Source organism: Bemisia tabaci, chromosome 1, assembly GCF_918797505.1.
Source record: "Bemisia tabaci chromosome 1, PGI_BMITA_v3".
Taxonomy (NCBI): domain Eukaryota; kingdom Metazoa; phylum Arthropoda; class Insecta; order Hemiptera; family Aleyrodidae; genus Bemisia; species Bemisia tabaci.
The window spans coordinates 37,647,198-37,663,590 of NC_092793.1; the positions used below are offsets into that span (position 1 = coordinate 37,647,198).

General features: G+C 40.1%; 1 protein-coding gene across 1 annotated transcript in view; it reads right to left on the bottom strand.

The window, feature by feature from the left end:
• LOC109040304 (long-chain fatty acid transport protein 4) overlaps nt 1-16,393 on the bottom strand; it is a 53,373-nt gene that overhangs the window by 16,097 nt on the left and 20,883 nt on the right. The window contains exons 2-3 of the mRNA XM_019056195.2: nt 4,172-4,503; nt 666-816 (exon numbers count right to left, since the gene is read on the bottom strand). Of these exons, the coding sequence (XP_018911740.1) occupies nt 666-816; nt 4,172-4,503 (483 nt within the window). The remainder of the gene's footprint in view (nt 1-665; nt 817-4,171; nt 4,504-16,393) is intronic.

Consider the following 16,393-nt stretch of genomic DNA (forward strand, 5'->3'; position numbering starts at 1 on the left):
TGGGATTTTGACCTCTAGAATCTTAAAGTATGCAATTTTAGACGATTTTTCGTCCAAACCGGGCCTCAATATCTTGTTTCGTTCGGAAGATATCGAGGGTCGCAGGTTTTGACTTCCACCCCCCCTAGCGCCCCCCCAAAATTTTTTGGGGGTCTGAAAATTTGGGGAAAGAAGCGCTCCAGTATTAGTAACTGATAGACGAAGTTTGAATAAATTCTAGTGGGGGGGCGAAAAATGTCGTTTTTGCATACAGCTCTTTCATCGAATTCTGAGGGGGTCACTTTTTCAAAGTGGCACCAGTTGGCATAGAATGACCCTTTTCTCATAATTTTAAGACTCAATATCAGAGAATAGAAGGCAGTAAACTTCAAAAATTCATACCGCATGAAGTACTACAAAGAGAAGCCATCAATTTCAAAATTTTTTTTGTGTTTGTAACATTGTGTTTGTGTTTGGTTTGTAAAAATGACAGATACTATCATGGAAGAAAAAAATCATTCCGCTCTGCTGCCCGATACCAATGGTGTCTCAATCAGATCAGCTGGCGATTATGTACTGGAATTTGGTAGAAATCAGTTTTTCCACAGTGTTAAGCATGAGTTTAAGGGGCTGCGGTTTTTTTTTTAAGTACTCAAATTTTAACGTATACTAAGTGCCAAACTAACCTCCTGGGCGGTCCATTCCTTCCCTTCAAAAATGAAGATGACTTTGGTAGGATTTTTAATTACGTGTCTGCGGAAAATATCAGCTACAGTTAGGTCTCCTCTCGAAAACAGTCTGACACTAAAGAGGAAACGCAGATATCTTTGCAGAGCACTGAAACAGATATCAAGAGGGTTAAGAGAGTGCTTTGTAGAGCATATATGAAATGGAAAGAGATTCAGACAACTCTTGCGGTGATGTGCTTCTTCAGATATTAGAGGAGGACAAAAAAGAGGTTCAGATAATTCCAAAACGCTTTACATTATCTGCAATGGGCCTGTTGCACGGTGCGAGAATTTACAAATTGATAACTGATTCCAATGGCAAATTTTATGAAGAGAACGATGGTGCCATTAAAAAATCTTGAAATCACCTCCCAAAGTCAACAAAAGCTAATTTAAGAACCGACCCATTCAAAATGGTCACTTTTACGCGGAAAAGGATCCGGTATACTCGTGAAGTCACAGTACATGACTGTCATGACAAACCTGAGTCGTATTTTGTTGGTGCGGCATGACACATTGCATCCATTTTCGTTCAAACACCTGTGTCACACTATCAAAACTAGCCATCAAAATATCAAGGCCAGGTGTTTTGATTGGCTTATGCAATGACTTGGACCTATCACAGTACTTGACCTTGACATTTAGATGGAGTATTTCGTGAGTATAGTGTGACACAAGCTAATCGCATCCATCGGAGGAAGACGCGGGAAAACGTTTTAAAGCAAATGGCACATGACTAGTCATGTGACTCGCAGGAAGCGGGAAATGATGGCAATGCTATGGCTGGCAATTGCATTCGGCCAACTTCTATGTCTTGTCTTATCGTGCTGACATAGCCAGTTAAAGTTTCAACAATCCGGCTGCTGACACCCACCACTCAAGCTGTGCTCTTGTGGGGGAAGGAGTCTACTCTGTAATGAAATTATGTTTATTGGAAAAGAATAAAACTGAATTGAATTGGATCTGTAGTAAGTACAGAATGCCTTTGAATGACATGATCTTCCAGCAATCAAGAGATTAGTTATCACATAACTAGAAAATATTATTTTCAGAGCCTTTTAACCCCTTGCAGACAAGTAAGTAATAGAGAACTGTCGTTCATGATCTGATTCGTTCATATGAACGAATCCCGAGAATGAACGAGTCACGCAATCAGATCACACCAAATGATCCGACTCTTCGTGATCTGTTAAGCGCTAGTGACCAATCTGAATACCTGCGCAGACAATTATTTTTTTAAATGTACAACAAAATATTAAAGAAATTAGCTGAGGAATGGGAGCACTCACTGCGAGTCATCACGACTAAAATCAACCGGATCTTAGGAAACGATCGCATGATTTGACAGGATCTACTGATCCAGAGGTGTCGTCGGCTAAGTTGAAGGTTGTTAATTTTCGGTTTGCAAGCCCCAACGACGAATTTGAGCCTTTGAACAAAGCGGCGTTTGCTACTATCCACATGGAAAACATCAGTCTCATGATCGTATCGTAAAAAAATTACTAATCAGTTATGATTTGCGACCTCTTTGTGGTTGTGATTTGTATGACTAAAAATTAAAGCGTTACAGGGTTTGAAAGTATTAAAAAACTTATCTAAGCTTGTGTTCTTGCTTCTGAGAGAGTCTGATGTTTTCAAGTGGATAGTAGTGACGCGAAAACGCCTGCAAACCGATAGTAAGCAACCGTCAACTTAGCTGACGACACCTCTAGGCGGTCATAACCTCATAACAACTCAGCTCGTTCACATGACCGAGATGTTCTGTGAACCCTTGTTCGTTCATGTGATCCGTCTTGCTCCACAGCTCATTTGATCCGAAGACTCTCATTCATTCATTGGGCATATTTTCATCCGTTTCCTTCTACGGCTCATTATGGCTCATGCCCATGATCTAACTGATCCGTTGTTTGGCCCTTAACCATAAAACTCAAAACAGAGTTGAATTACTTCACTATTTTGACATTGCTCAGTCTTCTAGTATTTATTTGAGGAAGGTTGGCAAAAATGAATGAGCTGTTTAGTTGTTATATCATTCATTTGACCGATGAGGCCTGTACATTGACCAAATGATCTGAAACGAGAGTGGGGTTTATGACCTACGGTGGTTTTTTTATTATTTTATTTCCATTAGTTTATTTACATTATTTTATTTGGAAAAAGTTCCGTACTCGGGCTTATTTTCATACCCGCAAACGGTACCCCCATACAGTTCCGTACTCGGGCTTCTCTCTTTCAAGACACATATAGAAAAACACAAGATGGACCGATACACACTCATGACGTAAACAAATGGAGGGAAAAGATGGTACTTGATGAGTGGTGGAACAGATGGATTTTATCAACCGGGCTTTTCGTAGATGATTCTCGTGTAGCATTGAGTGCTACGAGTTACGGCGGAAGGGGGGAGTGGATTTCAAAAAAGCTGCGCAATGACTGACCTGTGTGGATTGGTCTTGAGTATACCTAACCTAATCTAACCTAACCTAACCTTACCTAACCTACCTAACCTAACCTAACCTAACCTTACCTAACCTAACCTTATCTACCCTAACCTTATCTACCCTAACCCTACCTAACCTAACCTTACCTAACCTAACCTAACGTTACCTACCCTAACCTTATGTCAATCTACCTTTATAGACGAAGTGTGGTCATTCGTATCTTTTTACTACAGAAAAACTACATCGTGTCAACATATTTTCACGCGACAAATGAAAAACCGGCACAAAAATGGCCACACTCTGTCTATAGAGCATACTCTGTCTATAAAGGTACTCTATGTAAATCCAACTTCGTTTAAATAAAGAAGCCCGAGTACGGAACTGTGGAGGGGGTACCGTTTGCGGGTATGAAAATAAGCCCGAGTACGGAACTACACCCTTTTATTTTTTTTAAAAATTAATTAATGATTTTAAAAAATAATTTATCTCATAATTCCTGGCATAATGCATATTCTAACTCTAATGATAAGGCAAAAAAATCCCCTTCCTTTTCCCTCCAGCTTAGATTGAGGCATGATTCGTCTGATGGGAGGTGCCAGCAAAATGAACGAGATGATCTGTACAGTGATCCGTGAACAAGTAAAATGATCGGATCATGTTAGTGAGTCGAATCATCATGACCGAGTCTCAAAAAAGAACGATCTGTCGGAGCACTAGTAAGTAAGCACTGGTGTCCAGTAGTTACATACCATTACAACTTTCCGAGGAGGGGCTGTGTCCATGGCAATTCTATTACCTGGAGATGATCTAATATCCATGTAAACAAGATATTTTAATACTAGAGTGTAGCCGAGGAGGAACGAATTGACGTCCTGTGGAATCGTCATGTGAGGACAACAGTACCGAGGCTTATCAACTCTCAGATTAAGTACGGCGCTTGAGGCTAATTACAAAAAAGAGGCAAGAGTAAATAGAAAGCTACCATTCTATATTAAGAGAGGAAATAATGGTTCAATTACTCACGTCAGATCACGGGGACCCGTTCGTAATAAGAGGTAGAGCCATTTGTATCCCCCACCAGCTGTGAGGTAAACAACGACGGCGACTATCACAATTTGTACAAGGAACATGAAGCCCAAAAAGTACCACACAAGAGACAGTGAAATAACAAGGAGAGCTGATAAGCTGAGGGCCATGAGGACAGTCCTCAGGATTCGGTAGAGAACTACTCGCGGACTGTGAACAGTGCTTCTACCCGTCACACCTGCTGCTCTGGCATCAGCATTCACAGACGTAATGTTTCCAGTTTCGACATCCTCATCAGCGCTGTGCACGGCGTATTTCTCATTTACGGCCTGAAACCCACAAATATCACACCACTCATAACAATAATTATTTCGTCATTGACACGTTCAGTTTTCTCTGGTCATCGATGGGATCAGAGCATAGAGAAAAAAAAGGAGGTGTTTGCATTTCGGGCATCTTGGAATTTTTCATAGAGTATCTATAGTTTTGATGACGTCATTGGGTACAGCGACGTTTTTATCCTGTCGATTTTTTTGGAATGCTTGAAATTAAATAAAGAGTTGATTTAAGGTGTATCTACAGCTGCGTGAAGTAAGAAATTTCTCCGCGCAGGGGGCGCCACCGCTGTGTTTTAGAGTCCGTACAGCACCACGTGAGTCCTTGAGCTTTTATAAAAGTTGAAGGAATTTCTGTTTAAATCGAAGATAAATAAGTTCTAGCTATAACATTCTTCTTCCTATTGACCCTAAAAGCAACGTGAAAAGTCATTTCTGAAGCTCTGCAATTTGATCCCAGAAAAAAGTAGGGTTAAGCATGATGACCTTGATGCAACCAATCGCGCTTGATCGCTCTCAGCAGTTGGCAGATATCTCTCTCCCACCGTGAGCTAGAGTACCTGTATAGGGAGAGTAGCGACAGATCGGTTCATGGAGGGCTTAGGGCCCAAAAGTGCAGCCACCCTTCTGAGCAACTTCTAACACACAAAATTTCACTGCCAGCCTACAGATTTCAATTCTAACCAAGATGGCTAAGAATGTACATAAATGAGCGTTCTTTCGCAAAAATAAGTAAATTTATGCAAAAAGTAAACCAAATACATGCTTTCTAAACGACGGTTCGTAACAATTGTATTTGTAAATCGTTCTGGACATTCGAAATTCATAGGTTGGCTGCCCTTTTGGGCCCTAACTTTATTCGCGGAGGCATCGGTGAAGGCCTGATGGACTTTCGGAGTTTCAGATCTGTCGCTACTCTCCCTATACAGGTACTCTAACCGTGAGCTGTCTCTCTCACACTCATTGGATTCCCATAAGGAAAACGGGGATCAAATTCCAGCCTTTATTGTGCAACTTTGAAAGCTCATCTTTGACTTTACACATTCTTCAGACATGCTGCTAGAACTTATTAGCTTCAGAATTTAGAGTCTTTCTCTTCATATTTAAATAATCGCTGATTTCGGAGTCAGATTTTAGCAGCGCGACGTGGTGGATTTTTTCAGAACTAACGCTGAAGATTAACCTTAAGTAAAAAAATCGGACATTATGGTCCGTTTTTACAGCGTCAACATAACCCTCAACGAGCGTCTTGTTTACATTAATGACGTAGGTGGGTACAAATCCTCAAGATGCAAACACCTCCTTTTTTTTCTCTATGGGATCAGAGAGAATACACACTACACAGAGTCTAGGGATGTCGATTTTTTCGATTCGATTTTTTTGAATCGATTTTGTGAGAGGCGATTTATCGATTCAATCGATTTTCTATTTAAAAAATCGAAAAAATCGTTCAGACTTTTTCGCTCTGTTTAAAGTTTAAATTACTCTTTTAACGTCACGTCAAACCTACTTACGTTCAAACGCGGGTCCAGAAGAAAGGTATTTAGCGTTTGGTAAACTTTCTAATACATTCTTTTAGGTTTAATTGCAATTGCTGAACAGATCTTCAAGCACCATAACCATAACGACCATAACCTCTTTGAAATTTGAATGAATACTGTAAACAAAACTTCTTAACCGTCAAAACGGTCAAACGTCAAGCATTCCTTGAACTAGTTGAACTTTCACTTACACTACCTACTTATATTATCCTGCCTACCGATTTAATCAACGCCACTAGTAGAACTTTCTTTCACTTTAAAAATTTCTTAGCCTGAAATTAGCTCGTGCGCGGGAAAAAACGATTTTTTCGATTCGATTTTAAAAATCGATTTTTGAGGTACGATTTTAAATCGATTAATCGATCTTTCGAAAAAAATCGAATCGATTCGCGTAATCGATTTTTCAAAAAAATCGACATCCCTAGAGTCAAGAGTCAAGGCCAGAGACAAGTCCCATGGAGAGGCTTAGGCTGGGCTTAGGACCCAAAAATGGCGGTGCTTTGTTTTGGTTTTTGAGGATGGGAGGGGGGTCATTGCCAACTTTTGACGGTTATCACCAACCGCGCTTGCTGCCAACCTTACTACATCTAAGATCATTTTTCTCGAAAATTGCACACGATAAGCCTTAAAAATATGTAAAAAAGTCGCAATAGTGCATTTGGGTAAAGTTCTCGTTACGATAAGCAAAGACATTTTGAATCATTTTGCATTACATTAACTTTATGGCGTCCGCCATTTTTGGGTCCTAAGGGCTCCATTCAGCCTAAGATGGCTGAGCCAATCAGAGGTGGTAATTCCAGTGGCCATACTCTCTCAATATAGGTACTCTCGGTAAGTCAACAGTAGACTCTAAACAGTAGAATGCTGAAGTCCCGAAAGTAAAAGTTTCCACAATGGCCAGGCAATGACCAAGATACTAGTGGAGGGTCTCTTGTCTCTGGTCAAGGCGGATAAAGAATGGTGGTCGCATTTCGTACCCTCTGGACGTCACTAGAGCAAGTCACTAGAGTACCTGTATAGCGAGAGTATGGACAGACGTGAAACTCCGAAAATCCATCAGGCCTTCACCGATGCTTCTGCGAATAAAGTTAGGGCCCAGAAATGCAGCCAACCATTGAATTTCAATTATTCAGAACGATTTACTAATACTATTGTTACGAACCGTCGTTTATTAAGCACGTGTTTGACTCAGTTTTTGCATAAATTTACTCAATTTTGCGGAAGAACGCTCATTTATGTACATTCTTGGCCATCTTGGTTAGAATTGGAACCTGCAGACTGGCAGTGAAATTTTGTGCGTTAGAGGTTGGTTAGAAGGGTGGCTGCACTTTTGGGCCCTAAGCCCTCCATCATAGAGTACAATAGAGTCGCAAAGTACTGGATCGCCGTTGAAGTCACTTTTCGAGGCTGTTTTGTCCAGTTCTCCGGTAGAGTCCCTTCATACCCAGAGTTACGACAACTCGATTATCAGCTGACTGACAGCCGGCCTTGGCTGGCCATGGAGGCCGAAACGAGTGCACCCAAACGAACGATATTGAGGGATAAGGATCAATAATCCTGCGATGTCTGTCGCACAAAAACAACAACATCAACAAACCGATCAATTAAAAATAAATGAGATTGGTTTGTGAATAATTTCTTAATCTATTTTCATTTTGAACCGATGGAAATAACAATTTACTCTTGATAAACCACAATTAGGTAATATTTTCATTATTCTTGTTCACATACGAGGTACCGCCATCTTGGTGCACTCGTTTCGGCCTCCATGAGCGAGAACCAATCAGAATTTGATTTTTTTTTAGGCCACTTTCAGCCCAACCCTGGCCCAACCAAAAGTGAGTTGTCGTAACTCTGGGTATAAAGGGACTCTATACTTGGCTGGTTCGATGTGTGTGGACCTAGCCGACGAACGGAGCCGAGTCGGGAGTGGGGAGGTGGGGAGCGCTGAGCGCGAGTCTCTGCGTATGCGTCGTCGCTAGTCGCCGCACACTAGTCTCCGGAGAATAGAGTCCCTTTATACCCAGAGTTACGACAACTCACTTTTGATTGGGCCAGGGTTGGGCTGAAAGTGGCCTAAAAAAAAATCCAATTCTGATTGGTTCTCGCTCATGGAGGCCGAAACGAGTGCCCCAAGATGGCGGTACCTCGTATGTGAACAAGAATAATGAAAATATTACCTAATTGTGGTTTATCAAGAGTACATTGTTATTTCCATCGGTTCAAAATGAAAATAGATTAAGAAATTATTCACAAACCAATCTCATTTTATTTTTAATTGATCGGTTTGTTGATGTTGTTGTTTTTGTGCGACAGACATCGCAGGATTCCTGATCCTTATCCCTCAATATCGTTCGTTTGGGTGCACTCGTTTCGGCCTCCATGGCCAGCCAAGGCCGGCTGTCAGTCAGCTGATAATCGAGTTGTCGTAACTCTGGGTATAAAGGGACTCTAGCCAAGTAGGCCGGTAATAAGTCTGAAATTGAGTCCATATATGAATATTATCCAGGAGTAACTTACATTAATGGATTCATTATGGCTTTGGATATCTATTTAAAGCAAAATTTGTACCAATTAATACCGATGGAATTTAAAAAAGTCGAAAAAATACAAGCAGTCCTTGATTTCTCCATAAGCCACCGTGTTAAAAAATTCCGGTTGGTTCACACTTGGTATAAGTCAGAAATTAAATCCCTGTATGAATATTATCCAGGAGTAATATACATCAATGGATTTATTATGGCTTTGACTATCTAATTATAGCAAAATTTGCACAAATTAATATCGATGAAATTAAAAAATGTCGAAAAAACACAGGCAGTCGTTGCTTTTCCCGTAAGCCGCCGTGATAAGAAATGCCGGTTGGTTCACACTTGGTATAAGTCAGAAATTAAATCCCAATATGAATATTATCCAGGAGTAATATACATCAATGGATTCATTATGGCTTTGACTACCTTTAAATAGCAAAATTTGCAAAAATTAATGCTGATTGGATTATAAAATACCTAAAAAACACAAGCAATTCTTGATTTCTCCATAAGCCGCCGTGTTACAAAATGCCGTTAGGTTCACAAATGGTTCACAATTTTCGGAGCACACGCGGCTCGGAAACGCCTGTTAATGGATTGGCTTCATCGGCGTTCCAGTACTTTGCGACTCTATTGTACTCTATGCCCTCCATGAAGCGATCTGTCCATACTCTCGCTATACAGGTACTCTAGACGTCACACGGTATCGGGTACATCGGGTACATGGGCCGGCCGAGGCCGGGGGAGTCGGCTCAACCTCGAATTGCATGGCAAAAGCCGTACCCTCCTGACGTCACAGTGCTTCAAGATGGCAGCCAAAATCGAAATGCGACCACCATTCTTCATCCGCCTTGACACAGAGCAATCCTCCAGAGGATGGTGATCGTTGATTCAGAATACCATCGGTGAGCCTTATTTTGGCCTTGTCTCGACGGCGCAACTGTTGAGGGAAGCTGGCGCAACTGTTGAAGGAAGGAAGTGTCTCAAAATAGAGTCCCTTTATACCCAGAGTAACGACAACTCGATTATCAGCTGACTGGCAGCCGACCTTGGCTGGCCATGGAGGCCGAAACTAGTGCACTCAAACGAACGATATTGAGGGATAAGGATCAGGAATCCTGCGATGTCTGTCACACAAAAACAACAACATCAACAAATTGATCAATTAAAACGAAAATTAGATTGGTTTGTGAATAATTTCTTAATCTATTTTCATTTTAGACCGATGGAAATAACAATTTACTCTTGATAAACCACAATTAGGTAATATTTTCATTATTCTTGTTCACATTCGAGGTACCGCCATCTTGGTGCACTAGTTTCGGCCTCCATGAGCGAGAACCAATCAGAATTGGATTTTTTTTTAGGCCACTTTCAGCCCAGTCCTGGCCCAACCAAAAGTGAGTTGTCGTAACTCTGGGTATAAAGGGACTCTATCTCAAAAATGTTTCACTTATAATAAGAGAAACTTTCAAGGTCAGAAACCTGGAACCTCAACAGTTGTTTACCTTCTTAGTATTTTGAATTGATAAACGCTAGTTACACGTGAAGCGGGAGTTTATTACGGGTGTTTTATTCCGGAGCGGTTATTACTTAGAAATATTTGTATACATTTCAGTTTTAATTTTATATTTTCGTTTGTAGCATATCACTACAGCAAGAAAATAAAATGTTATCGAATATATTTTCGTTTTATCCAAATCTGTGTTATGTTATTGTTTTTTGTTTTATACCAGGTCGAAATAACGCAAAATATTCACCTCCCGTTCATAATTATCAGTTCAGTTACCTCAATTGTCATCGTTTAACCTAAAAATATTAATGTTGTTCAAATATTCCCGCCTAAAAGTTCCAGGAACACATGCTTGTGCGTCGAGACCAAAGACATAAAGACGGAGTGCTTAAAAGCAAAAAATGAAGCTTCTCCTCAATCACCTCTACTTCCTCTACTATTGGCTAGAGGATTGGCGGCGAAATCGGGACAAGTTTGAAATTCAAATGTAGGGCGGGAACTTAATAAAATTGCGGAAACAAAGTATTTTAGGTTGATTTCTGCCGAAATTCACTTACACACTCATATTTTTATAACTGTAGGTTAGTTTTGGTCCGTCGTCGTGCGATTAATTTCATTTTGGAGTAACGGTCATTAACGACTGTAACGGCCTGTTTGAACCGGCAGAACCACCATGAGCAGAAGAAAAACTAACTTTATCTGAGATTACTGCCTGTTACCGAGCAAAAGTAGGTGTATTATAGTAGGACGCAGTCCCAACTTTCTTAATATATTCGTTTTAGGCATTTAAAATACGTTTCGAAGAAGAAATGTGGAAAAATCAAGAGGACAAGTTCAAATCAAATTTCCGTTTGCCGCCATGGATTCCCGCACTCATTTACACACTCACACAAGCGCGCAGCGCCGAACCTAGCTTCACTTTTTCCCCCGTGCTTTTAGATACGAGCGCTCCGTCTTTATGTCTTTGGTCGTTAGAGTCCCTTTATACCCAGAGTTACGACAACTCGATTATCAGCTGACTGACAGCCGGCCTTGGCTGGCCATGGAGGCCGAAACGAGTGCACCCAAACGAACGATATTGAGGGATAAGGATCAGGAATCCTGCGTAGAGTCCCTTTATACCCAGAGTTAAGACAACTCACTTTTGGTTCGGCTGAAAGTGGCCTAAAAAAAAATCCAATTCTGATTGGTTCTCGCTCATGGAGGCCGAAACGAGTGCACCAAGATGGCGGTACCTCGAATGTGAACAAGAATAATGAAAATATCACCTAATTGTGGTTTATCAAGAGTAAATTGTCATTTCCATCGGTCCAAAATGAAAAGAGAATAAGAAATTATTCACAAACCAATCTCATTTTCTTTTTAATTGATCAATTTGTTGATGTTGTTGTTTTTGTGTGACAGACATCGCAAGATTCCTGATCCTTATCCCTCAATATCGTTCGTTTGGGTGCACTCGTTTCGGCCTCCATGGCCAGCCAAGGCCGGCTGTCAGTCAGCTGATAATCGAGTTGTCTTAACTCTGGGTATAAAGGGACTCTAATCCTGCGATGTCTGTCACACAAAAACAACAACATCAACAAATTGATCAATTAAAAAGAAAATGAGATTGGTTTGTGAATAATTTCTTATTCTCTTTTCATTTTGGACCGATGGAAATGACAATTTACTCTTGATAAACCACAATTAGGTGATATTTTCATTATTCTTGTTCACATTCGAGGTACCGCCATCTTGGTGCACTCGTTTCGGCCTCCATGAGCGAGAACCAATCAGAATTGGATTTTTTTTTGGGCCACTTTCAGCCCAACCGTGGCCCAACCAAAAGTGAGTTGTCGTAACTCTGGGTATAAAGGGACTCTATTTGGTCATGACAGGGAACTTCGGCTGGTGCAACAAACTCGTAACAGTAGTTGCACCTGATTCCCTCAACAGTTGCGCCGTCGAGACAAGGTCTAATAATCGTCGATAAGTACTCTTTACGTCGGCCCGGCGAATATTAAGGTTCACCGCTCAACAACGCATCGGTGACTCCCACATAGGTGCGTTAAATTACTTTTACTGCCCAAAAAAAATGGCCGAATCTCAGCAGGATTGACGTCATCTCAACGACGACGTCAGCTCAACAGACGGGAGAAAATCGAGGTGTCGTTGTTAAATTCCCGTCGGATTCTGCGGATTTGAAGGTTAAGTTTTATTGAAATTTAATATTTTTAACATTTAAAAATCTCATTAACACCCACATTATTACGAAATTGACGCAATAAAAGATTACAAGCAATTGCAAGTCAGTCTGGTGACGGATATGTGGCGAAGAAGTGCGAAAAAATGGCGGTTATGGATGTAAACAATAACATTACAACAATCCAGCAAACTCGGCAGCGGTCCACAGCAGCCGAAAACCTCGCTGAGCTGTTGGGCAGTTTGCTGAGCAGCCATCTTGGAAAACGGGTAAATCCACCAGAATTTACCAACGCTTTCGTTGAGCTCAACGCTCAGCGGGTAATTTTCGTTGGGCAGTTGTGGACTTTAACAACGCACCTCATTAAGCCAATATTAAGGTCCACGAGGTCCACTTTCACCGTGTACGTGGGGCTTATGGCCACTGGGCTCCATTAGAGTACCTTTATAGACAGAGTATGGCCATTCGTATCTTTTTACTACAGGAAAACTGTTCCGCTTTTTGATTGGTCAACGAGTTTTTAGGCTTCATGATGCTCTTAGGGCCGTAAATAAACAAACAAGATGGCGACTCACCGTAACATCGATGAGAAGCTAAATTTGACAAAAATTTCAAATCTGCGGCAGTAACAATTTAAACGAGTATGTATATCTACGAATAGCACACGAAAAACACATGAAAACATTGTTAAATTGCCTTTCATCTTTATCACAGGAGGATGTAAGATGTGCATAACCTCAATCTTGCTTGCTGATAACGGCCATCTTGTTTGTTTATTTACGGCCCTAAGAGCATCGTGTCAGCCTATTCGCTCGCGACCAATGAAAAACCGGAACGGAAATGGCCATACTCTGTCTATAAAGGTACTCTAGGCTCCATATTGGCCCCATGGAGAGGCAGGAGAGGCTTGGGACCCAAAAATGGCGGTGCTTTATTTTGGTTATAGTGGATGGGAGGGGGGTCATTGCCAACTTTCGACGGTTATCACCAATCCAAAGACATTGAATCACGTAGATTCCAATTCTAACCAAGATGGCCAAGAATGTACAGAAATGAGCGTTCTTCCGCGAATTGAGTAAATCTATGCAAAAACTGAGTCAAACACGAGCTTAATAAAGGACGGTTCGTAACTATAATATCAGTAAATCGCCCTGGATATTGAAATTCATAGGTTGGCTGCCCTTTTGGGCCCTAACTTTATTCGCGGAGGCATCGGTGAGGGCCTGATGGACTTTCGGAGTTTCAGATCTGTCGGTACTCTCCCTATACAGGTACTCTACCTCCGGCTCGGTCATAGAGAAGGAACAAGTGCGGTTGGTGATATCCGTCAAAAGTTGGCAATGATCCCCCTCCCATCCTGAAAAACCAAAACAAAGCACGGCCATTTTCGGGTCCTAAGCCTCTCCGTGGGCATAGAATAATAAGGCTACGCCTACCCTAGGCGTTACCTTTATTATTCTATGCCATGGGGCCAGAGTTGCTAAAAGAAATTTCATCGAATGAAATTTCATGAAATTTCTTTTTTCTCAATGAAATCTCTTTCGACCGACAAAATGTCAAAAATGCTTATTTTTTCTAACAGAATTTGTTTTTATTTTTGAAGAGAAGAATACTCGTCAATTAGACCAATTGGAGCGCGGTCTTCTCTCAGCTCTTCTCTTCTGGTCTTCTCTTACTCTTTCTCTTCCGGCAGTTCTGGCTCATCAAGGGGAGGGGGACCGGGGACCCTAACCTCAATTTTTTTTTTTTTTTTTTTTTTATTGAGAGTTTAGTGGCTTCTATTCCTTTAGGAATCTACAGCCATCTATAGGCACTATTTATTGTCCGGAGACATCAGGGAGTTTGGTAGACATCCATGCTCGGGCTTACAAATTTTCACGGATTACGGCCGAGCGAATTCTGCTTACAGATCCACTCGTCAGTTCCATGAAAATTTGTCGCCACCTCCGGGATTCGAACCCGGGACCTATTGACCTAGAGTCAGACGCGGTAACCACTAGGCCAACCTGGCCGGCTAACCTCAAATTTCAAACTGTTAATTTCTGAAAAAATCATTTAAATTGTTTCAAGGATAGTTAGACTGCATTTTGCAATTTGGACCTATAAATTCTGGCTCATCTGAAAAAACACTTATGTGCATAGGGAAACTAATGACACATACGTTGTTTTTAAACCGGGCGGGAATTTATAGGTCCAAATTGCTTAATGCAGTCCACTGTTCAAGATCCCTCCCTCCCTTTTGTACCAAAAAAGAAGGATATACTATTAGGGGGTACTAGGATTCTTTATAGTCAAGAAATTTGTTTTGCTCCGAATATGAAAGCTAACGTCTTACTTTATCCGTGAAATTTATTTTGGTGTTTAACCGGTACGGCTGTGTGTTCAACCAAAATTTAAGAAAAAAAATTCAAAATTATGTTTTTGCTGTTTATCTCAACTTTTTGGGCATTTCTAAAGTTCCCTTTCACAGTTTACCACGTGCATATAAATGAACTTAAGGAGATTCATAAGTTTCAAGGGTTTAATCCTGAATTCTGCGTGTTAAATGAAATTTCTTTTTATAATCCTTCATGAAAGTGGCAGAGATGGAAAGTGAAATTTCAAAAGGCTCGAATAAATTTCACAAAAGTTGAAATTTATTAATTTTTTTTTAGGATTATTGATTAAACCTTTGGAGGTCTGAAAGCGTTTCAAATGGTCTTTCAGTTGATGCTGCGGTATTATGCTACTCTACTGAAGGTGCCAGACACAAAGAGGGGGCAAAAAGGAGAGTTAAGGTTTATCTACAGCTGCGTGAAGTAAGAAATTTCTCCGCGCAGGGGGCGCCACCGCTGTGTTATGATTTTTTGGTCCACGCTATTAGAGTCCGTACAGCCCCTAGTAAGTTCTTGAGCTTTTATGAAAGTTAGGGGAACTTCTGTTTAAATCGAAGAGTCATAAGTTCTAGCCATAACATTCTTCTTCCTATTGACACTAAAAACGACGTAAAAAGAAACTTCTGAAGCTCTGAAATTTGATCCCAGAAAAAAGTAGGGTTAAGCATGATGGCCACACCAGTTCCATGGGTTTGTCGGCACGGGAGAATGGATTTTATGCCAAAAATTCTGTGCGATGCCTACTTTTTTTTGGGGGGGGGGGGGGGTTGTGGCTTCTATTCCTTTATTCAAATCTAATGCCTACTTCAATTTGTTGCGATTTTAATTAGGAGAATCCCCCATGTAAAAGGGTGTATAATGTGTAATTTTTGAGCGGCTCCCATCGTAACTGATTTCATATTACTAGATACTATATTTGGTTGATACCATCCCTAGTAAGAATTTTTTCCCCTACAAAAAAGAGATAAATTTTAACCTTTTTTTTTACTTAAAAAGCCGTAAATATTAATACAAAACATGTAATATTTATCCCATGGTTGACGTCTCTTGGAACGCTTTCACGTTTAAAGAAACGTAAATGTATATACATTTCTGTCTTTTTTACGTAAAAATGTCCTTAGGGCGATAACCATGGAATCAATTGTACATCTTTTCAATTTTTTTCTCACGCCTGGTAAAATTACGTAAAAATATTGGAAATTACAAAAACATTTACTTACGTAAAAAATATATTAAAAATAACGTAAAACTGAAGAAAAATAATCTTGGTAAATCGAGTGTTTACATGAATTTCATTTCAAATTCATATCAAAAAATTTAAAAAGAAAAAAGACGTGATTTCGCGAGACTAAACATTTTTCATATAAAATTTAGGTACATGAATTCAAGTAAATGATTTTTTTTTACCGGCGACAACTTGAGACTTTTTTAAACATAATTTTTATCACTACGCAAAAAGAACCTGGAAAAACACTCATAAAAATTATCTCGATCATCTTTATTCTTAACTGAAAATTCATATAGAGACATATTAATTTCTTCTACGCTCGCCACTCGAAAATATTTTTTTCCATAATTTACACTTAAAAATTACATGATAAGAATGTGACGAAAACACATAAAATTACCTTGATCAATTATTTTTTTCACATTAAATTCATATAAGTATTAAATGAAATTTTTTTAACCCCCTCGCAATAAAGATTTAATAAATTTTTTTCAAATTTTTTTCATGATTATTT